Genomic DNA, 23,883 nt, shown 5'->3' on the forward strand with positions numbered 1-23,883 from the left:
TTTTGCATGTCCTGGCAAGTTACACACACAGGGGTGGGCAAAGGTTGTTCAGCATTGGGAGACACTGTGAGTGTTTGACATATGAACATTAATGTTCAAATGCCACCATTCTGGAAGTCAGTCTGATACTATTATTGAAAACAAAGTATGACTTCCAGATTCTGAGCTGACGTGCACCAGAGCACACCCAGCCATACCCTTGCCCTTTCCCAACAGCTCCAGCTAGCAAGAAGTTTCTACTGCAGGGGTAAAAAAAGGATGTGGGCAGAGCATCTTCCTGATGCAGCTAACCAGCCTCTGGCACCGAACATAACCTGTTCAGAGGGAACATCTCCAGGGCTACACACTGTGCTCTGTGAAGCCTGGATGTGCTTAACCCACAGACTTCTATTAAGAAATAGCATGAGCAGGATCTGGAGGAAATTTGAGGCAGTATATTGAAATGTTTTCTTAGGGGACACACTTGAAAAAGCAGCATTTGTGTATTATTTAAGCTAATAAAAAGTCAGTGTAATGATGTCACATGGATGTGGCTGTGAATTTTTCACTGTTATCATTGAAGTCATCAAACCCTGCTTCACAGCAAAGCAATTAATTCCACAAGTTGATGGCTGGCATGTATGCAAAGATTTGAAGGATTTTTTTTCCTGTGGAAAATTTCCACTTCAGCTGCAAAATATCTAATGAGAACCTGAAAACCTAACCTTGCTGTGATACAAGTAGAAATACAGTGCGGGAGGTTGGCATAAGGTTTAGCAGACTGTAGTACTGGTCTGACATAAACGGTTGCTCAAGTTACACTGGTTTTAAGATTCGAGCACACTAAGAGCAAGAATCTGTGCATTCTTTGAAATTATGTGCCTGGCTAAAGTGTACAAAATGCGTGACCATGTGTCAGTGCAGAGCTAAGAGAACACTTGCAAAAATGCCAGAGAACTGTCAGGGAAATCCCTCGATGTGAACATTAATTAGTGCAGAAATAGCCCACAGGCATAAAGCGCCCCAAGTAATAACAGGATGTGTACCCAAACAAAGGACAAGATAAGCCATCTAGAACTGGGTGTAGAAAGAATTTAAATGCATGCAACAGAGAGTATCTTCAGAGATTCTCTCTTGAGGGTACTGATGATCTTCCCTTATTTTGCTGTGTAAGAATTACTGCACAAAGGACTCTATTTGCAGAGTGTACCACTCCTCTGTTTTAATGTAATATTCTTAGTTACTTGGGTTTTGTTCAGTAACAATCTTTAGATCAAAAGAGATTGGTGTCCCTCTGTTGTTAACATTGCAACACCCTGCAATCTGTTTCCGATTTCTCCACAGAAAATCCAGTGGCGAAAGGTCATTGGATAACCGTGTTAGAAAATTTAATAGGAAGTCTTTTGGTGAATTTCTATTCATCATTACTCAAACAGCATAGCAAATGCGAGTGAGAAACTCCCATCCATGAAGCTAAGAAAGGCTTTTTACTTCCTGATTCCATGGCCTTTTACACTCACCCTGCCCTAGAAAGAGATAACAGAGCAAAGGAAAGAGCTTTTGTAAATTCAACCCTAGACTTAGAGATCCCACAGGAGCTCTGGAATGCAGGACAGCAAAGGACCTCCTACATCCTTGATTCAGGTACAAGAGACTGCAGGCAAGCACACAACATCACCCTTTTACTCAGCAGATAAACATGTTTTCTACTCCTAGGACCCCATTGTCAGAAATTATTCAGGTGTTGCAGGTATCAGTTTGTGTGGGGCTTTTGTGCAAGGTTTGTCCTCCTGGAAAAACAGCTTTTTTCTCTCCCAGGCTGATCAACCACTTGATGTGTTGTGGACAGCAGATGTCCCCTCTGTCAACCTTCCACTTTGCCAGGCTGGGTTCCTCTCACCTCTCCGGATGCCAACTCTCCATTCCCTGGTAAGCCTCAATACTCCTGTCTCCCCCGAGACAAGCCCTCCTCAATACAGGTGACCAGAACCACAGAGCACATCTCAGAGGTGCTCACCCATCTCTGCACAGCACTGACATGCTTCTTGTGTCATCAGAAACAGCCTCTCAGTGCATGGATGCCTTGCCAGCACCATGAGGCTCCTTGGCAGAGCTTGCTCTGTCCCTGACAGCCGCTATTGATTCAATAAGTGACTGGACTAATTCCAGAGAACAGCCCCAACTCCATGGATATCAAGGTCTATTAAATACCAAGATAACCACCTATGGCTCAGGAAGCTGCAGATGACTTCAGGGTACATTTGTGAAGCATCAAAATTCACTTTCCTGCTCTTCTGTTGGAATTTGCTCTTGATCAGAGTTGAGTCAAGATATGAGACCTTAGTTTTGACTCAGCACAACCATTTTAATTTTCACTTGCTCTTTTCACCCTGCATTGGTGATCTGTGTATTATGGCTGACTGTATGTTCAGCCATATATGTTCCATTTTGCTTGTTACTGATTTCAGATTGACAACATCACAGACTACAGCGAAAGGTTTTGCTCCTCGTCCCAGGAGGAACAACTTCGCATTTTAACTTTTTAAATTTCTTTTATCTTCTTCTGTTTCAGGCCTTAGCATTATCTGATCCTTCATTCTCTGTATTGACAATTCTTTCTAGATTTTTCTACAAACAAATTTTTCTTACCATTATGGACAGACATCACACCTGTCACCTGTGACTACTTGGAAATCACCTAAGAAAGCAAACAGTGACACTGTTGGTACACATGAACACATGGTGCTTTTCCCTTCCTCCCCAAATTCATCCCTGAATTTTTACCTGCAAGTAAGTTTGGCTACATGAGTGACTGCTCTTTCTCAAACTATTTCTCTTCTCCCTTCCTCCCCAAATTCATCCCTGAATTTTTACCTGCAAGTAAGTTTGGCTACATGAGTGACTGCTCTTTCTCAAACTATTTCTCATGGGAGTTGGCCCAGCCAGAAATATTGTCAAAAAGACTCTTGCTCTTCATATTAAAAAAAAACACAACACACCATCATCAGCCTTCACACATCCCACATGTGAACCAGCATAGATAGAGTAATGCTTCCTTTCCAAAGCCCACAGAAAGCCTATGACTTTGCACTGAGAGAAGCCAGCTCCCAGAGCTACAAGACAAAGGCTAAAAATAATCCATTAAAGGATTAATTTCAGGATTTTTAAATACAGCTAATTAATATGCATAGGAAAGGCACATGGTCTCCAGGAAGGAGCACACACAATCACAGAGTCTGCAAGGGAACGGAGGGGGGGTGGATGACATGCAGGCAGAGCGCCAGCAGAGAGATGAAAGAGGATATTCCCTATATATATATCCCTTGGGCAGAGAACATGGAAAAGAATGTCTGTTTCAGAGGAGGTGGAAGCAGAGGCGGGAAGCACTTCACTATTGAAGAGGCACAGACAATGCAGTGCAATCACAAAGGACAGGACACACTTTGCTACAGCAAGTGAATCCCAGTGAGGTGGTTCAGGGGCTGAGGACATCACAGGGAGATCAAGGGATGCAAATGCTGCTGCTTTGGAAGTGACGCCGCAGTTGGGAGCCGGGTGCAGTGTGAACATGCCAGTGCAAGAAGCTATGGAGCAACACATCGATGGAAATCTGAATCTCAAGGTGGATGGCATGGCAGTGCAGCAGGAGCCATGTGTTGCACTCAGTTATGGCACTTTGGAGGCAATTTCCTCTTATGATCATTGCATCCCCAAAACAAGGTACCATGTTTGAGCAACATGGGTGATGTCAGACAGAAAGGATTATCTACAGTTAATGTGAATCAGAAAGCAAATCTGGTTATCCACTGGCTGTACTGGAAAAAACAGAGCTAAAGCAGCAGTTCCAGAGAGTTTCAAGGTGCAGGGGGAAAACAAGCCCAGTTGAAGCCATTTCCCCATACCAGTTTCCCTGTGAATAACACTTAATTGGAAACTTTTTCCATTTCCCAGGCAGCAGAGGAATGGACGGACAGACTTTATTGCCCAACTCACTGGCTACTGAAGTCTCAAGAAAAGCTGGGGGTTTAACCTGGTGGCTTAATTATTTAGTACCACTGCTTGTCTGTCTGACCCTTTACCCTCATCTAAAAAGATCTTTGGACCTTTTAGCCACTTTCACACAATTTGAGAAATGGGGAGAAATCTCAAACTTTTGTGAGGTTTGCTGGCTTTCACAATGACACCCAGGAACAGCCTCAAAGTGTTATGCATGAAGCTGCATCTTGAGAGCCATCTGTGCACTACCGGGACCTGTCAGAAACAAGTACAGGGGTTTAATTTTGCAACAGGGGGTCTTGATACATGTTTACATTGACAAAGTCCTTAGTAGAGCTGCAGGGGGAAAAAAAAGTTGCAGCACCACCATGCCTTTGGAATAGGGTCAGCTTCACACTTCAGTGCTACAGCATGCTGCTTTTGGAGGCAAAGGACAAAAAATACACTCTTTTCACTTAAAGACATTCTTTATTCAATCTTTTTTATATACAATATTATTTTTTTAATCTGTAAAAAGTACATATGCAGGATTCCAGGTCAGAGGCAGAAGGTTTCCACATCAGAAGATAGACTTTTGCCCTTTTATTATTTTGGAGGAAAAAAAAATTCTGTCAGTTTTAGACAAAGCAAGAATAAAGGCAGAATGCAAATCCAACTTCCACCAAGCAATTAGGATTAAAGGCAACAATTCACTGTAACAGGTCAGGCTGTGTCCTCTGACTTTGGTGGTTCCCAACTTTCCTGGGTAATTACAGAGCAGTTTGTTAGAAGGTGCTGACAGCTGAAGCAGCTCGTGCTTATCATCTCTGCTACAGCTTGCACACAACTTGCAAGAGAGCCTGGGCTTCCTCTTTGTATGGCAACTCAAACTCTTGAGTCAGAAGACTGCTTTTCTCAAAATTCAAGGAGTGAAAGAGGGATGTCTTACTCAGGGTGAACTCATTTGCCAACTACAGTGTGGATCAAGAGCTTGCTTTCATTTTTCTCTGGCATCAAGAAGCCTGTTTCTTATTTGTCCCCTTATAAACATGAGCTAGGCTTAGTAGTGTAAATACCAACAGGACTTTGCTTAGGGGTGCACCTCTAACCTTAAAGGATGGCATTACAGGGAGTGTGTAATTATTGTTACTTTTCAGAACCCAGGCAATATTCAAATCTTGTAAAATACTGTGAGGGAATGTGTCAGTGTTTGGGAGCTAGAACACAGTGATCCATACATCTGGAGCAGAGAGCTGAAAGAACAGCAAAGGTGTGACTGGCACATGGAACTACTCGCTCTTCCTTCTACTCCAGGGCACTTGCTATTTTCTATACTTTCCTTGAACATTCAGTTTGAAGGACTATATTGTGCAGCAAAATTAACACTCAGAATATCATTCAAGGTATTTTTTTATTTAGAGGACAATTCTAAGAAGTTGACTTCTTGACTGCAGGACATGCACAGCTCCAGGGTTGTTAATGGAAGCTGCAGAAATCTGGCCTCTTTGAAAAGCCAAGCTCTAATTGTTAGAAAAAAAAGTACTACTGGCAGATCCCAACCAACAGGCAAGTTTGAGGCTTCGATTAGGAAAAGAACCATACATCCTTGTTTTGACTGCATGCAAACAGGAAATAGACAATTTTAGGATTTCCAGGCTCTTGCCCAAATCCAGTGTGCCAGAAATGCACATGATTTTCTGGTTTTTGTTTTATTCTGTAAGGGGAGAGGGTATTGTAGAAGTTGTAAAATGGGACAGCTACCTAGAGAAAATGAGGATTGTTTTGTTAGAGAGTACAGTGCAAGACTCAGAAACAGCTAGGACTAAAAAGTCATTTTTGTGCTTAAATTTACACTCTTGTCTTCAAGAAAGTAAGACAGCAGCAAGAGAATGAAATGGCAACATTCTACTGTACCTTATGTACCCAGAGGGAAAACAGTCTGAACTTTGGGTTGCACATAATGCCATTTTGCAGATCAGAACCTACTTTTCTGTGAAGGACTCAGAAGGAGGGCACATCACTTCAGTCAGAAGTTTCAGTATCTGTGGTGCTTGGTAATTAAGCATGTACCTCGGCCAGAACGCATAACCTCCAAACTCTGCTTGATCTAGGAAATCTCAGGATGAAATTTATGAAAGTCACAGTAATTAGTCCTTAAAATGCATTGTTTTTTATAGACTCTGCACATCATTAGCTTTTGGAGAAAAAGGCCAGTTGGTATTTTAAAGAGTGATGGAGAATAAACTGACTGTTATTGGGGTAACTGGAAAACAAGAAACAAGTGTTCTTTATTTGGTTCCTGCTGCTTATCTACACAGAGAAGAAACAGCGGTACTGTACATCTACTTTGAGAAGAACACCATCCCATAACATGAAATGGCTTAGTCTTCAATTCAGGCATTCTTGTGGCAATAAGTTAACCCACTGGGATTCATGGAGAAGTAAAATTTGAAGGGTTCCTCTTTAATTCACAAGAGGGGGATGGAGGAGGAGAAGCAAGTTTGCTGTTTCTGGGACTCCTTGACATTTCTCTGAACAGACTGGCAGCCACTCTACACCTGCATTTACCAGGAGGAGTGCAGGGACAGGTCTATGGGGCAGAAAGGGCTTTTTTATTTTTAATTCTTTCTTTCTTTCTTAACAGAAAGGTCTGCTTTTCCTCTTTCTTCTACATACCCAGAGACATGTAGGAGAACAAGGCAATCGAGTGCAGTTTTAAACCAATAACAGTTCTCATAGGATCAGAAAAACAATTTGAAAACACAGCATATCTGAACTTGGGAAAATGAAAAATTACTAGTTCTTCAGTAAGTCACTGAATAATAATTAGAAAAATAAATTAATGTGGGGCCAGTAAGAAGAATCCATTTATTAAGCGACTTCTAATTTTAAATAAACAATTACTGAAATCAGTATTACTTACTATACCGATTACTTTACAAGTTCTCAAATTATTTTTAGGATACTGCTGCAAATTACAGTAACAAAGTAACTGCTATTAAGGTACAAACATTGAGACTCAAACTTTTCCCAAGCCCCATGTTTTCTTCCTCTTAAACTAAAGTAACTGTCTGGAAAAAAAGCATCTGACAGCATTTTTACTTAGATCCTATGATGATTTCTATGTCTAAGTTAGTGACACTGACAAATGAAGAGTGATTTTGGGGGGAAACTCTACAGTCAGATGTAATATAACATGATAAGGAGCTAAGTTTTTTTTTTAAAACTTCATATAAAAACATTTTTGAGGAGGGAAAACAGCACTCACTCCCTTTAAATCTGATGCTGTACTGCTGTAGTTCACTAAAGAGTTCTCCCACTTGCTTCAGTAAAAAACATCATCAAGATTTTTTAAAGACTCAACCTGTGCATTAATTAGGAGGGAAACCTGCAGGCTGTTTGTCAGCAAAGGAGCCAGTCACCATGGCAAAAAGATCTGAGAGCTATATAGACGAATAAAAAGAATAGTTTGAGCTGTAATTATTCTGAACAACAGTAAAAGAGATGGAGGAAGACAAAACTGAAAAGATAAAAAATCTGGAAAGATGAAACTTTTTTTAGCAAATAAATGAAGACTGAAAAAGACTCCATTTAAGGGATACTATCCAGCCGAACCATGAAGTACTTGAAAACACTCCATGCATTTAGCAGCATCATAAATTAATGAAAGAAGAGACTTTTCAGTTTCTTTTTCCAGTCACATATAAGAGATGTTAGGCTGCTTCCAAAGATCATGTTGGATTTGTACTGGCGCACCCAGAAGAAAAGCAAGTTTTGTAAAGTAAATCAAAAGCAGTTTTAGGCTTCAGTCAGACACACATATACCTGTGAAGAAGGTTCTGTGAATAGTATCCAAAGAATGAAATGTAACAGATTGTGTACAAAAATACAGAGCAGCAAGTTCTCACTGCTTAGCTCAAGGGGAGCTTCTTTTAGTTCCATATACTGTATCCTCCTATATAAATCATGAAACAGTTATGCTCATGTTGTCATCTCTGTTTATTTAGCTAAAAGAACCAGGACTAAGAGGAGAATGGTTTTTTCATGTCACATAATTTGTGAGGAAGGGAAACTTAGGCTCCTTCCTACTCCAGTGATATGCTCCAGACTCTGACTGAGCTTGCCAAATGAACTAAGCCCACTCTGCTGACAGTGAACTACAAACCAAATGCTTACTAATTGTTTTTTCTTTTTTGGATATAAGCATTACTTTGAAAAGGGAAAATGAGGAGGCAATATTTTTTGTACTTTAGGTCTAACAGATAAGAGGCTCTGAGAATGGCTGCCAGTCTGGACAGATGCTCCTTAGAAAATTCAGACAGGTACAGAAAGAAATTCAAATCCTGATGCTGCTGGTGCAGTGGTGTTGCTTTGTTCATGCCATCATAAAAAATTTTGAAAAAAAGAAAAAAAGAAAGGAAAAGAAAACCTAGGTATTTGGAACCCACCCAATCTGAAGAGGTGACTGTGTGTTGTTCCTTGCAACAGCAAGCAGCAAGTTCCTTTCCCTGGAAAGGAAAGCCTCTTCTTCCTCATGCTGCTGCATTAATATTATCTGTAGATTCCATGTCTTGCCAGGGTTCAAAGCGTGTGAAGTCCCCGTCCTGCAAAAATCACACTCGTGTGTTTTGGTCATGTATAAAACAGAACTTTTAACTTATTTATATGTTGAAGAGCTTCATTTCCCATGCCAATACTTGCTTGACTCGGGGGTCTAGGTTTACCAAGTGTCTGTCTGTCTGTCTCCCCTCCTGCTAAAGTCTCAAGTAGTCCATGTAAACAAAACAGAGCTGAAAACAGTCTCTCTTCCTCTTCATAGAGCTGTTTTTATCGATATGCAGGATTTCCTGACAGTGTGGTGTTGGCTAAATGTAAAACAGGCAGAGGATGAGCTTCTGTGTTAAAAACCCAGTTGTCTAATGGTAGAAGATCATCATTGGAGAAAAGCAGATACAAATACCTGGACAAGACAGAGATGAAAAACATGGGTATTAAAGCAGAACACAGGCAGGCAGGAGCAAGAGACCATCTTGAGGCCTCACAGTTCAGCAACTACAGCTATAAACAAATTACTTGCTTTCAATCTTTGTACTGCATACACACAGCCTTTCCTATTACGATGATCTGAAGTCATTTTTATTATGATCAAACCCTTCAAAGAAAGTTGTTATAAAGACAACAATTTAATCTTTCCAAGAAACTTCAGGTTTTCGAGTCTCCCTTTAAAGACCTGCAGTGTAAAACAAACATCAAGATCCCAACCACAACTACTTGGGGGACAAGAGAGCAGAGAAGAAGTTGTCAAAAAGCTTTTCTTAACGGAGGAAACCCACTTGGAAATTACCAATCCTCTTTAATCCAAATCAAAGATTTTGTGGCATCACAATAAAAGCTGCTCAACCATGGCAGGCATCTGATTTGTCATCACCATTCTGGAAGCTGGTTCAGCTTCTGGTGAGAGGAAATGGGACAACAGATTGTGCAGAGGTTTTCACAGATGTTGTACATTATAATAAAATGCAGAGGACACGAAGCATGTAACAAAATAAGGATTACTGGATATATGCAGAGAAAAATTATTTGTTGTTCCTTTTTTCCTAATACACACTTTGAATGTGGCTGTGCTGTAACTCTGTAGGACATACTGGTAGTAGGGATCTGTCAAAGTTTCCTAACACAACAGCTAAAACTCAAATGATATTTCCCTTGTTACAGAACACCTGGCTGTGTGAGCGCAAGCACAACGGCGTGGGTGTACAGGATCTCTCACCTCCTGCTTGCTTTCCTGCCATCCAGAAAAAGACAGCTCTTGCTGCACTTGACAAGGAAAGGGTGTCATTCCCATTAGTGGACTCTGCCGCATCCAGAATGCACACACTTGTTCTGCTGCTCCTTCGCCCTCTCTCCATCAGACACTGGGAGTGTCTGCTGCTTTCAGCCCTGTGTCACTGCCTGATCAATTCTTCTGCTGCCTTTATTTGCCAGCTCTATCCACAATCCAGTCAGTGGAGCCTTACTTTTTCTTTCCTTCCTCATCTATTTACTGTTTACAGATAAAAATTTCCTGCAGAAATGATTCAGTTTTGTCACACATATCTTGTTTCCTTCTCCACACTCTTCATTTGTCTTTAAAGCATCAGGCCTTTCCTTTCCTCAATACTTCTGCCTCGCTCTCTCCTACTGCAGCTCTCCAAGCTCTTTCTCACCACAGCAGCAATATTTCATCTTACTCAAACTCACCTTCCTCATTTGATTCACACTTTTCCTTTGAATAACTTAAGCAACCTATTTCTCCATCTTGGTCCTTCCCACTCAACAGGTACCTTCATGCCAGGTACTGCTCAAAACTCTCAAATTTGCTGTGTATCTCTGGTGAACTGAAGTATCCAAGCAGCAAGAAAGTATACTTGGGACAGTTACCAAATTTGAATTTGAGAGGAACGAATATGCAGAAGTAATCATCAATAGAGGAAAATATTACAGCAGGTATTGCTTAAGACATATTTTATGCCCCTCTTCTGAGGAACATCTTCGTTTTTCTCATGACATCATACTCAACCCTTCTGTCTTTATTTTCCTTTGGGCTATCTCATTGTGAAACCAGTTTCTGGTTTGGGCTATGCCAATTGCATTCATGTCAAAAACATCTAATATTCAGCTCTTCAATAAACCTTCATTTTGTTCCACAAGAAGGAAATGCTCCAAATCAAAAGTCAGTAAAAATTTCTGAGTTCTTTCCTAGAAATGCCACCATCTGCAATGCTTGCACTATAATATATCCAGTTTCTGAATGATGCATCAGTGAATTTTCAGATCTCCTTGTGATTATTTAAGATGCAGACAGGATTCTGGTGATACATCAAAAGTCAGCCTTGCCACCACACAAGTTCCTTAGGAGAAGATTTCATTCTCTTATTTGGCTTTTATAAGCAGATCAATCATATACCATCAGCTCCTGGAGAGGTACTGTTTCTCTGCCCTGACCTCTTTGAAACTGCTGCCTCTCTCTTTGGGACCACTGCTTTTAGTCTCCAGAAAATGAACTTAAAGGAGTAAGTGAAATGAAATTAAAGAAGACAATAGAGGACATAGCAGTGGCTGACTTCCTTTTTATAATGGTAACACAAGGCAACAAAGTATTGTGATTACCTGGAGGAATTTGGTAAGAAGCCAGAAGTATAGAATGGTCACACTATCCTCTTAGACACAATGAACTTGGAGTCCCTTTTTCCCAGTGAAACATGCTGTGATGCCTGAATTAGACACAAAACCTGCCATTTTCAGGACCTGCTTTCTGTTCCATTTGGTGCTCCTAATACTCAAAATCAGTCTTTGTCTCCTTTAGCTACCTGTGGAGCATCTTCTAGAATTTAGATGTGAGTTTTTACAGAAAGATGCAGAAGTCGAAAGGACTTACTTCAAAGTTTCAGCAAGGAAAAAGCTCTGCTGTACATCATCATATGTAGGAGATGAGGAATACACATCCTTGACACCAGAAAAGCCACCACTAACTCGGCAGTACTTGTCAATTGCCTGCAAAAAGGAAGGGAAAAGACACAGAGAATTTAACTGTAGAACAAAATCTGGAAATTTTCAAGTGTCAAGCTTGATCAACAAAGAAGGTGGTTCTTTTTTGTGCTGCATTTTTCTGCTGTGAATCACTTTGTTGAAGGATGCTATGGACATTAACAGTTTATGCTGAAAAAAAAAGAAAAATAGACTGGAGACATACAGAAGTAGCATCCTTCCAGCGTTATTAATGACACTACATTTGGCAAACTGCTACATGTTAAGAAAGTATTCTGGGGAAGAACACTTTCTTTCCTGGGTATTTACTGTTGGCTGATATTGATGACATGACAAGGATTCCGTAGACTTTTTCTCTGAGCTCATGCAGTTCCTCATTGGTGACACTGGGTAGAACATCAGTCAAATCAATGGAGTAAGTGCTGTGATGTGCACAGGAAGGTAACAAACATCCCTGGATTTTGGAGCTGGAAGAGTCTGAAGAGTTATAGGAATTCTTTGATTGGTAGCTAGTCATGGAGACTTATTGAAAGTAGAAATAAAATACTGTACTCATCTTTATGGACTGTTGATTCCACCCTGTAAACTCTTCTAGCTGCTGCTTTCTCCCCTCATCTCCTTCTCCTACCTATGCTATTCTGTGTTTCCTGTTTATACAGCTGAAACTCAAGTCAGTTTGCATGCTGGACTGCAGCAGAGCTCTTTACCTTTAAAGCATGGAGTTTAAATCCATGCACATTCCATGAAGGAAGAGGCCAATGGATTCTTCCCCTCCCCAGCTCCAACACAGTACTGTGAAAAGCACAATGGAAGAGGAGGAGACTGGAAAGAAAGCATTAGTACCTCAGAGCACCTCTCGCCTACACTTTCATTATTCCACTCGCATGCACGACCTTACAGCACACAAGGATATCAGCCATTAAAACTGGCTCTGAAGAAATGATTCACAGGTTATTTGTGCTTCCCTGCTGCTTTGACTGTGCTTCCTCAGCAGATACCAACTCTTTTAATAGATTCATGCAGGGACAGAAAAGAAGCAGGGATGAAGGAAAATGTTTGTCTCGGGATGTCTGTCATTACCAACGACTGAACACAGCCACCTGTAGCTCAGTAATCTATGATTCAGCCCAATAGCCTCGTGTGAAGCTCCTCTCCACATGGTGCTTTAGGCCCACATTTCTGTTAATTCTGATTTTTGCTAGTTATACTCAGCAGAAGCTGAGGGGAGTCAAGGCAGGGGAGCAAATAAGTTTTGAATGATGCCCTTTTTATGCACAGAAAACAGATTCAATCAAAACTAACTCTTCAAGGACCTCAGTATCGCCTTTGCATACTAGAAATACTGGGAGACAGAGAGGAATTTTCCACTGGACAAATGGACAAAGAATGGCAGTAGATGGTATCACTGAAATCAGGAGGAAAAGCGAAAAATTGAGCAGGATACCCAGGACAGTAAGTCACAGCACAGCAGGTACTACAGCTGACCTCCTCCTAGAACATACTCTTACCCTGTGGAATTCTCAGACTGTTCACAGACCAAAGAATAATCCAGACTGTACAAAGTTCTTTCAAGTTTCCAAAAAGCAAGGTTTTAGAAAAGCAAGTGGAGAGACTGGCAAAACGATGTTATTGGAATGGCTGTGGCTCTAGAGTCTGAACTTCTGCCAAGAAAGGTACATTCTTTCTTGGCAAAATCTAATGCTTGCTGTAATTCCTTATCTCAAGCACAGCTTTCTCCAAGTTTGTATGGAAACTCTCCATTTTTTGTTGGGACTTGAGTCTAAAAGGAGGAAGTCTCTGGATGAATTACTTTCAGATTTGGTTACTGGTGCAGGATAGGGCCACACTGAGACTACTCAGATGCTGAGAGCTGGGTGGACCAGATTTTCTCTACAGTGAAGAGAAAGGTGTATGTGACACATCTAACCCAACAGCACTGAATGCATGACAATCTCTTTGTCTGCACGTTCTTCCACAACAAAAGTGATGCTAGCTACCACACGGCAGCCAAACAACAACATCAACAACACAAACAACCCCAACACCACACTCTCCACAGAAACCACACCCATCAACCAAACCAGCAAAAAGGAAAGAAAAAAATGAATTGCTTAGCTTCTGAAGAAATAATGCATTCACTGTTTACAGAACAATTTGCATATTCCTCCCCAGAACTCCTACAGCCACCAGGCAGGTGTTATATGAATAAACAAGAGCCAAAGCACTTTTGCTTTATAGGCAGAAAATGAAGTGCCTGCTCTTGGCACTACCCCCTTTTATAATAATGCAGAACATGACCTTGTGTCTGCTCTGAAGCACGGCAAGACGGAGGAGGAAGCCGCAGTGTTTACAACTCCTACCAGAATTCCCAGCATACAGCCTGATCAGGACAGAGTTTCTCTGGTCAACCAGTCAGCAACCCTGATGCTGTATGCCACAGCCTGTACAGGAGAAACCTGCTAGTGACTGTGGCAAAATGAAAACAAGGAATACATGGTACCACTGTTAGGGCACCATCTCCTTTCCCCAAAAGAATTAAATCCCCAAGCCAGTGTAAGAGACAAAACTTGCCTATTTTGGAAATTGTAGCTAATGGATAGCACTGAGATTCTCCTCTGTGCTGTAGAGGTCTCATATTTGGGTAACCAAGTGCAAAACTGGTGAAGCCAGCAGGCCTACAAGCCTAGAGAGAGAAATGTGTGATCTGTATCAGCTTTTTTTTTCCTTACGGTTACCAAGTAACCTTGTATCTTCAGAAATGTCTCCTTGGGAAGGCAGACTTGTGTTCAGAATAGGCAAAGGATTTACCCTAGCTGATCAGAGTTCTACGTAATACAGGTAGTAATGAACTGTACAGGAAAAAAGCCTCTGAAAGATTGCTTTACAGCTATTCATCCAAATAGAAAATTTTAAAACATGAACAAATAATTTGTCCTTGATTGCAAGATGTACAGAACTTCAGGACACTGGCTGAAAATCTTGATGTCACAGACAAGCGGCTTAAATGCCACTTGAAATTCTCAGTGTTCTGTCTTCACAGAGACTTCAGAGCACTTGGTGTAGTGGCATCTGCTTTGCCACCCAGATACACTTTCACTCCAGAGCTGAATACCAGTCTCCCTGATGAAACAATGCTTAATTTATTGCACCAGAGAATACAGGGAAGCTCCAAGATGATTGGAAGGGTATTAAGGTAATATTGCTACCATTATGAGGCATTGGCAGACTGAATAATATTAAGATGGCATCCCTGATGTTAGTTCCAGTCACTTATAGCACTTACAGAGACACATGGAGATAATATATATATGAATTAGAGGATAACTGACACCAATCAGCATGGTTTTACAGAAAACCATTTTGGTCACAAGCTTGATTTCATTCTTTGAGAGCTACAAATTTGACAAATAAAGGTAACAGTGAAGCTATAATAAACTTAAAAGCTTCTAAGGCAATTGCCATGGTATTTAAGATGTTATGGGAAGACAAGGCAGCACTATACCATATCAATATAATTCAATTTAAAATTGACTGACAGTGTTTTCTAAGAAAGAACTGGCAATGCAAAATCATCACAAAATAGAGCTGCTTCTCACAGAGATCCACAAGGAGCAGTCTAAAGTTCTATCAATCACTGCAACACTGCTGCTGGCTAAAATGACATACGTAAATAAAAGCAGACAGTGTAATCTGCTGGTAACTGGGTGCCAAACAAAATGAGTTTCATAAAACCAGGCACATAATCCTAAATCTAGTCATCAAGACTGTGTAACTGCAGACCCAGGCTAGCCTGGAAGGTAGAAACAACCTTTGGAATGCAGAGACTGAACTGTCTTACATGGCCATGTAAGACAGTTCAGTCTGAGTTCCTGTTAGGACATTGCTTTTTATAATCTATGAAAATTCTCTGGAAAGAAAACATGGGGGAAAGGACATTTAAAAATGGCATAGGAAGTCATAGGAAAACACAGTGATTGAGAGCTGAAACTAGGCAAATTCAAATGGGAAAAAAAACATGGGGTTTTTTTAACACCAAGAATAAATAAATAATGGAGCAAGCTGAAAGAAGAAGTGGGTTTTCTACTTTCCTTTATTCAAATACAGAATAGAGCAGGAGAATATCCAACAGTATACTCCTCCCAAATACATACGCCTTGACTCAAAAGTGACAAAAAATGAAATTTCAGTGCCTGTAACACACAGGGAGGTCAACATGAACCTAAGCTCTTTGGAAATAAAATTTGATGTGCTTCTAGATTGGACCCCAGCTCCCTCGGTTTCTCTGAGGGTGTTTTTTGTGGCATATGCAACTTTTCTTGACTGTGCCAACAACATGCCCATGAAAACTGTGCCAGTTTCTTCACCAGCTGTCATAATCACAGCTTCTAACCCACGAAACTGTGAAACCATATTTCTTTTACCTCCAACTTATGTCTGGCTCTTTTCTGTCTACTCTTCTCTAAGTAGAATCACAGAATGGCTTGGGTTGGAAAGGACCTCAAAGATCATCTAGTTCCAACCTCAATGCCATGGGTACGGATGCCACTCACTAGAACAGGATGCTCAAGGCTCCATCCAACCTGACCTTAAACACTTACATCCACAGCTTCTCTGGGCAACCTGCTCCAGTGCCTCACCATGCACTCAGTAAAGAATTTCTTTCTAACATCTAATATAAATCTGTCCTCTTTCAGTTTAAAACCATTGCCTTTTGTCCTGTCAAAATCTGCCCACATAAAAACACCATCTCATAAAAACACCATCTCACTTCTTTTACTAAGCCTTCTTTTGGTACTAGAAGGCTGCAATGAGGTCTCCCTGGAGCCTTCCCTTCCCCAGGCTGAACAACCCCAGCTCTCTCAGCCTGTTTTTGTAGGAGAGGTGCTCCCACCCTTGGATCATATTTGTGTCCCTTCCTGGAACCTGCTCTAAAAGGTCCACGTCGTTCTTGTGCTGAGGACCCCAGATCTGGGTGCAGCTGAGGTCTCATGAGGACAGAGAGCCATAGGTCTTTCCACCCCATCTTAGTATTAATCCTTAGTTTGCCTGAAGTTAGCCTGAGCTTCAGGTCTTGGCTATTTATTTTAACTGTTAATAGAAGCTCTGATGAACTCAGCAGCCTCTGCGGTGCAGTCCTACTTAGTGAGATACACAAGTCCACAACTCTTAATTGAACCCTTCATTCACACAGCCCAGATTAGTAATTGGCTTTACATGCCTATTGTGAAATGGTGGCTCTTACTGCTTTCAAATAATTAGCCTGAAAAGGATTTTAGTAATTTTCTGTATTTACCCTGAGTATCCTCCATGCACATTTCTGTAATACTTCAGCCAGCCCCCCAGCACACCATCATCCAATTTGACTGGCCCAATACAATTGAGATGAATGCTGTCTCTAGTGCTAAGTACAGTATTAGGGAGAATTAGCCTTTTTTTCATCAGGAAAGAGATAGAGACCCTGTCACAGGGATTTATGATCACTGAAGGAATGTAAGATTGAACTTCCTGTTTTTTCCCCCAGAGACACTGGATTTGGAGAGATGCAACAAAACAGGCCTTGGACAAAGCATAGGATTTGCACTAAAGCGCATAAGTTTTGTCAAAAAATATAGACAATAAATCCAAGTATGCTTCAGAGGTTGGAAGACAAAAGGAAGACAAATTCAGACAGTGTTGTACAACAGCAGTAAGCCAACTGCTCTGCATGTCACACCAGCTTCTTCTCTATTTATAAATGATGGAATAAACACAGCCAGGGCTGTGTGTGATAGGGAAGAAGAAGAAGTAGTGAGTAGGTGTGAGGAATAAACACAAGAACTTATTATCTATATGCAATGAACAGAAAATCCTGGGGAACAAAAAGCTTCAAGCTTCTGTGCCAGTACGATGGTGGGGTAGGAAAATTCTTAATTGTGGGAAGGAGGGGTTTGCAAAATTATTTATGAAGAAGTCAAAAATATTTTATGGCTATGTTAGATAAAGAAATCTTGTATCAAGGAAACAACAAGCAGAAGAAGGCAGTCTGTAAGGACAGAGGCAATTAAGCACAGGGGCTGCTTGATTTACAACTTCAATGGAGATTGACAGAAGGATAAAATAAAATCCTACCCCACACACAGAGAAAATTGGAGGCAGGGGAGGAGGAAGGGAGGGTTTGTTTTGAAAGCATTAATGGGAACCAAGATAATGAAAGCAAATGGAGAAAACTGAGCAAAATGCAATTAAAACACATGCTTTGCAGTGTGCTTAAGAGACTGATCCTGGCTTGAAAATCTTTACATCTGTAAATTTTTTAACCTGTTACAAAGGACCCCACCTCAGCTTGGATCATCCAGCCATAGCTTCTGAAAGGAGCTTGGTTAGATCAGCAAGAATTTGTAGTATCTACACAGGCAAGGAGACAATGTTTTGGAGACAGCAGCAATGCATTCTGGAATACAAATTCGGAACCTGTCTCCAGAATAACATAATTCTTGTTGGAACAAAACAGACTAAAAGGCAAAACCACACTAATACACAACTGTAAAATACCTGGCCTCTTCTAGGTGTTGCAGCTGTGCTGAGGAATGGATAGTAATGAGCTTGGCTAAATATTCTGAATACAGGCATCTCAACAGATCTCTTCCCACCTTTTCTTGATCTCTTGCTTCTGGAGCAAAACTGGTTTTCAGCCACAGAATAAACTTACCCAGTCTCCTGGTTTGTCTCTTCCTTTGCTTTTCTCTCATCTCCTCTGGATGTAGTCAAAATATTTCATTACTGTCTTGTTATCTTTAATGTTTATTCTCATCTTTGAAACTGGCTTTGAGCTGTTTCCAAAGACTGCTGGAGCAATTCAGGGAAGTAGAGAAACTCTCGGGGGCTGCACACTACTGACAACAGCAGGAGTCATGACTAAGGAGTTCTGTTTCCATGCCTGAACTCATGGGCTGTGTAATGCTGAACGCACCTCTCACCTGAGCATCTGACTCAGCAAATGCAAAATAGCAATAACTGTGTGCACCCTCATATCTACCCCGGTTTACAGGAGACTGTGAAAATCAATTACCACTCCAAGTGTTTCATTACCATGAGACTGAAGTAGCTTCAAAGGGGAAATACACAAAATTAAATTAGTGACAGATAATTAATAGAGTTACCTGTGCTGCCTCCCAGCCCCACTGCCTGTACTTGGGATCGTGGGTGAATCTCCACATATACCAGTAGGTCTCAATCACTTCTGGCCTTAGGATGTAATACTTCTCATTCTGCCGTACTGCCACCGCCTCCACGCCACCATCAAATTTGAATGCTTCTGGGCCCAGCTTTAGTGCTGCAGACAAAACAAACAACAACAACAAAAAAAAAAGTAAAGGTAAGAAAAAATTTGTTCGATACCAATCTTTGCAGGAAGGATGGGTAGGAGACTGCTTTATCCCAAGCTTGTGAAAAAAAGAACTAGAACCTTTAAGCAGTCTCATAAATATTTCCTACTTTTGAGGCTTATAATTTTTCTTATGAATAATTTATCTAATTCCTTTGAGAAAACTACCTGTTTTGACAGAACTACAGTAATCCTCTTGAAAACTAATGGAAGACTAAGAATATAAACACACTAACACATTCAATTATAGGATAAAATTGAAGTGACCAACATCAGTTCCCTCCAAGAAAAAGAAAAAAGAAGAAAAGGGTCAACACAGGTTTTCATGTCCTTTGATCCCACACAGCACAGTAGGAAAAGATCTTGGAACTAAACCAAGTAGTATCATACCAAATAACCTGTATCCTTATCCAAACTGTTGGTTTAAGGATGCGCTGTCAGGTCACTGTAACTGATGCGCTGTGATCTTCAAGTAAAGGGCTTACAACTGGGCAATGAAGTCTTAAGTACACCAGAAAATAAATCTCTGAAATAAGAGATTCACTGTTAAAGCCCTTAAAGGAACCTGTAAAGGCCCTTCCAGCACCTGGAAGACTACTCACATAAGAACAACACACCTGTAGAATAACTCTCTATAATAAGAAGTTACACATATTTTGTATTAGCTGCACATTGGTCCTCAAATTTAACATTACTAATGCAGTCTTATTACTGCACCTCACCATTTGTTTTGGCAGAGAATTTTTAACGTGCTGAACTCTGAAGCTGCACTCAAGCTTTAAAAATTATCAAAGCAATTAATCGTGTAATTCCTATGGGCTAGAGATTCAAATTAACTAAAGATTTCATGGGTCTGAAAGGGGAACCTTAGAATGCTATAATGAAAAATACAAGCAACTCTCAATGCATGCCCCAGCAGAAAATCTCTAGAAGTTCCTTAATCTTTTTGTTTCAAGGGACTATGGCTCTGGATGCCAAAAGAAAAAGCATCAAACTGCTTCAGCCACATGAATGGTAAGGGAAACTCCATCAAGAAATTATTATTGCACTTCTTTCAAAATGAGCCACTTTACAAGTTTCACTTAAAAAATTATATAAATCTCACTATAAAATAGAGGAGATTAGATACAGAGTTCTACCAATCCAAAATTCTGAGTACAAGAATGGTTATCCTGGACCAGATGGAATTCTGTCTGCTCCAGTGTCACATCAACAATAGCCAAGATCAGACATTGATGGGGAAGTGGAAGCACCCATCAAGTATATGAGATACCTTTTTCCATCTTTTCTACCAGCCTCTACTGTTTTTGAGCTCAAGACTCCTCCCAAACTAGACATATTTTTTTAGGTGGCCAGTAATTCTTAATAAATTTATTTCCCAAGTACTCATCTGGTGCTTCCTTAAATCTGTGTAAGCCTTGAGCATTCAAAGCAACCGCGGCTAAGGAGTTCCACATCTCTAATACCTATTTGATGCAGAACCACTGTCCAATCCCTATGTGATTTTGCAAATCTGATGAATCCTACCTAGAAGGTCCCTTTTCCACCCTGAATAATAGTATTCAATTTAGTTGTGCCTTGAATGGAAACTGTTCCATGCCCCTAGCTAATCTTCTTGCCCTTCTCTGCAATTCTTCCAGTTCTACTATATCCTTTGTTAAATGAGAGAGGACCAGCAAATACAGGGGAAAAAAAAGTGCAGGTGAGATTAATACAGTGACATAATGACATTTTCTATTTTTCTCTTTCTCATTTTGTTTTTCCTGAGTGCTACTGAGTTGACATTTTCATAATCTCAAAAGCAATTTCCTGAATTGCAACGGTCAGTTAGCACCCATCATTTAATATGTAAGGTTAGAAATAATTTTTTCAGAGGTGTCTCACTTTACAATTAACTACACTGGATTTAATTTAGCAATTTATTATGCAGTTACTCAACCTCATAAGGTCCTTGTGTAGTGCTTTTTTTTGTTATTATCAGCACACTTAGTTTACTGTTCCGGCCCTTTTCTGATCATTTATATATGTGTGCGCTTTATTTATAGATAATACATACTAAAATATGAAATGTAAATATACTGCATACCCACAATGTATATAAATACAGTATACATTTTACACACCTATACACATATACATATATCAAATATATCAGAGTACTGCTGGTTAACCAGCATTTATCCACTGCAAGAGTAGACTATTTACCTCTATCCTCTTTTCTATATTATGCCCATTTTCTTCCTCCATGCAGGTACTTGCTGCTTAAATTGTAATCATTTAATGTCCCTAATGGGCCTTATTAAAACACTTGTTAAAAAGCCTTTTGGAATCAGGGAAACACCACAGCTATGTTAGTCTTATCCACCAAAGCAGCTGGATTTCAGGTAGTTCTGGTGACCCATCACCTACAGAAACTGTGATGTCTTGTCTTGCTTTGTAGCCTGCTTGTGCATTAAATCCTTAATTATTTACTCACACCTACTCCTAAGGCTATTGAGCACTACAAGAAATTAAATCACCCAAGGATGGGTGACCTCTGCATATTGTGATGATTTCACTGAATACTTATCTGAAACCAAGGATTTTGATAGCTGACTAAAGAAAATAAGCTATTATGGACACATAATAGCTTTCAGGGGCCATTCTTCTAAGCCAAGAACCATCTAAGGCCATTTTACAATGCTACAGTGGTCACAGAATAATCCAAATATTTTCATATTAATTGCGCTGATAGACTACAGTCTAGGCAGGGAGAGTAGATGAGAAACAATTTCATACCAATGCAAAGCTGAACAACCACCATTTTAAAAAATTTTAACTGACATAAAGTTGACTTCAATGAGAGCTGTATTTAGCACTGCCAAAAAAAGGGCAAATCTTTGTACTTTTAGATAAATATTTCTAATTCCGTAAGTATTTTTGAAAATATTGTCTGTTTTGTATGTTTTTTTAAGACTACGATCAATCTAGCAATAAATTTCCTGAAAGTAAGAAAGGGTTCATAATTATAATAATACATGCTAGGCTCTAATTCATACAAAATTGAAGGAACAGAACATCCAAGACATTTCTCTTTGAGACTCTGAACTATTCCATCAACACATTGTTATTGCATACATCTCACAAAAACATGTTATTATTCTCATTTCCTCCGCCTTGCCTGTTTAGCTGCTTACTGAAAGTCTTGGGGCAGAGACAGCATCTCCTCATACCCTTGCATATGTCTCAGCTGAAATCTTAGTCATCTGGCTTATTCTGCACTAGAACTGTCACACATAAAAAACAGCTAAAGCTGTACTGCGATTCTGAGGACAGCTCTTGTCAAGAAACTTTAAAGAAGTGCAAAAAACTTAATCCTAAAATAAGCTCTCTGTAGTCAGTCAATACTTTACATGCTATCAGCTAATGGCTAGGAAAATTCTTATGCATAAGGGATGGTAGAGTGTATTAAAAATACTGCGTGCTATAGATCAGCACACAAATGCATCTATACAGATAATTTTGCTTATTTATCTAACCTCTACAACACTTACGGAAGCTGATTATTCAGATTGATTTGTTAGTGATCTTTCCCATTCCTTTGATTTCATTGGACTTGTTTTTTGCTGCCATCTCCAGATTTCACATTGCCAATTATTTTATGCCTGTGCCATGTTTCTCGGTGGTTCACATTAAGCATGAAAAACAAAGAACTAATCACCAGAAACCAGAACACCTCAAGATGTGCGGTACTCACATAAGCTTAAACATCAAGAAACCTTGTGCCATAAGCACAGGAAGCTGTATTTTTGTAGCCTTACCAGTGCCCACTGACAGCATTGTGATTTTTTCTGCTGGTAAATGAGCACACAGATCAGAACATGCCTCCTATCTTTGTTTTTCTCAATCTTCTCTTCAAACTGAGAGCACACAGGCCTACAGGAAAATCCTCAAATCCCCTGTCACAGGAGGGGAGATTTAGGATGGCTGCAGCATTAGTCTATTGATAGTTCAAGGTACAAAAAATAGAATTGGTAGGAAGCAGAGGCATGTATAGACTACACATCATAAGACTATTCTGGTTACAGTTAAGTTTTCTCATTGATCATCAATAAGCCTTTTCAAATCCTTTCCAAGGGGTGCCACATGCATTAACAATTTCCTGAAGAGGGGAAGAGCCTTGGAGGGGGCTCTCATGCTGCCATGCCAAATAGATCCTGGGAACACAGACCTCCTGCTCAGAGGCAGACCATAACCAGAACTACATCCCCTGCCTTCACCTTCCATAATCCACCAGCCTCCTCCAGCTGCTGAATTAGAAAGACATCCTTTGAGCAGGGCTGCAGACTGATCCTCAGCTCAAGCAGAATCTACCAGGATTTTCACAGAGCCATGGCAAGGGCCCAAGCTTCTCACAATGTACCTAGTCACTTCTCTAGCATCTTAATCTGGAGTCTAAGGTCTTCTCTCAGGTATTCCTGGGGAACATTGACAGGTGACTCAGATTATCAGTGAGACTACATCCCTGCATAAGCTTCTCGATTACATGGCAGTGATGCCAGATGCCACTGGGACATAATCCCCAAGAAAATATATTAGGAATAGTTTCAAGGAATTTCCAGCTTCTCTGTACCAGTCAGCACTAAAATAACCAGCTTTCTGAAATATCAGGTTGTTTTTTCTAACAAGCTTTCAAACCTGCAATATGTGCCACAGGTTGATGATAGTTGTCAATATAACAAAATTTCACAGAAGAAAAGCATTTTCCAGAAATGCTTTTCTTCTGTGAAATTTTGTTTCAATTTTGCTGAGACTTAAGCTCAGCTATGGAAATTTAGGTTGCTTCATAAAGTAATATTTTCATACTGAAGTATTGCATCACCATCACTGTAGTTTATTACAAGCAGCTGTGGGATAACACAGGAAAGGGCAGCTCTGCTGGTTTATCTAAAGAAAGAGCTGCCTAACCCCTGCCTGCAGTCTCTGCATCCTTCTCCCTCCTCTGGGTTTGCCCAATGGGGCAAGCTCTCCCATGTCCATAGGAGAAAAATCAGGAAATC

General features: G+C 40.3%; 1 protein-coding gene across 1 annotated transcript in view; it reads right to left on the reverse strand.

Moving 5' to 3' along the window:
* Nucleotides 1-4,423: 4,423 nt before the first annotated feature.
* The window catches only part of MAN1A2 (mannosidase alpha class 1A member 2), a 133,337-nt gene continuing 113,877 nt past the window's right edge, over nt 4,424-23,883 (reverse strand). The window contains exons 11-13 of the mRNA XM_005420589.2: nt 18,621-18,793; nt 11,372-11,487; nt 4,424-8,914 (exon numbers count right to left, since the gene is read on the reverse strand). Coding sequence (XP_005420646.1) covers nt 8,782-8,914; nt 11,372-11,487; nt 18,621-18,793 — 422 coding nt within the window. The 3' untranslated portion in view covers nt 4,424-8,781. The remainder of the gene's footprint in view (nt 8,915-11,371; nt 11,488-18,620; nt 18,794-23,883) is intronic.

This window comes from Geospiza fortis, unplaced genomic scaffold (genome assembly GCF_000277835.1).
Source record: "Geospiza fortis unplaced genomic scaffold, GeoFor_1.0 scaffold1, whole genome shotgun sequence".
Taxonomy (NCBI): Eukaryota; Metazoa; Chordata; class Aves; order Passeriformes; family Thraupidae; genus Geospiza; species Geospiza fortis.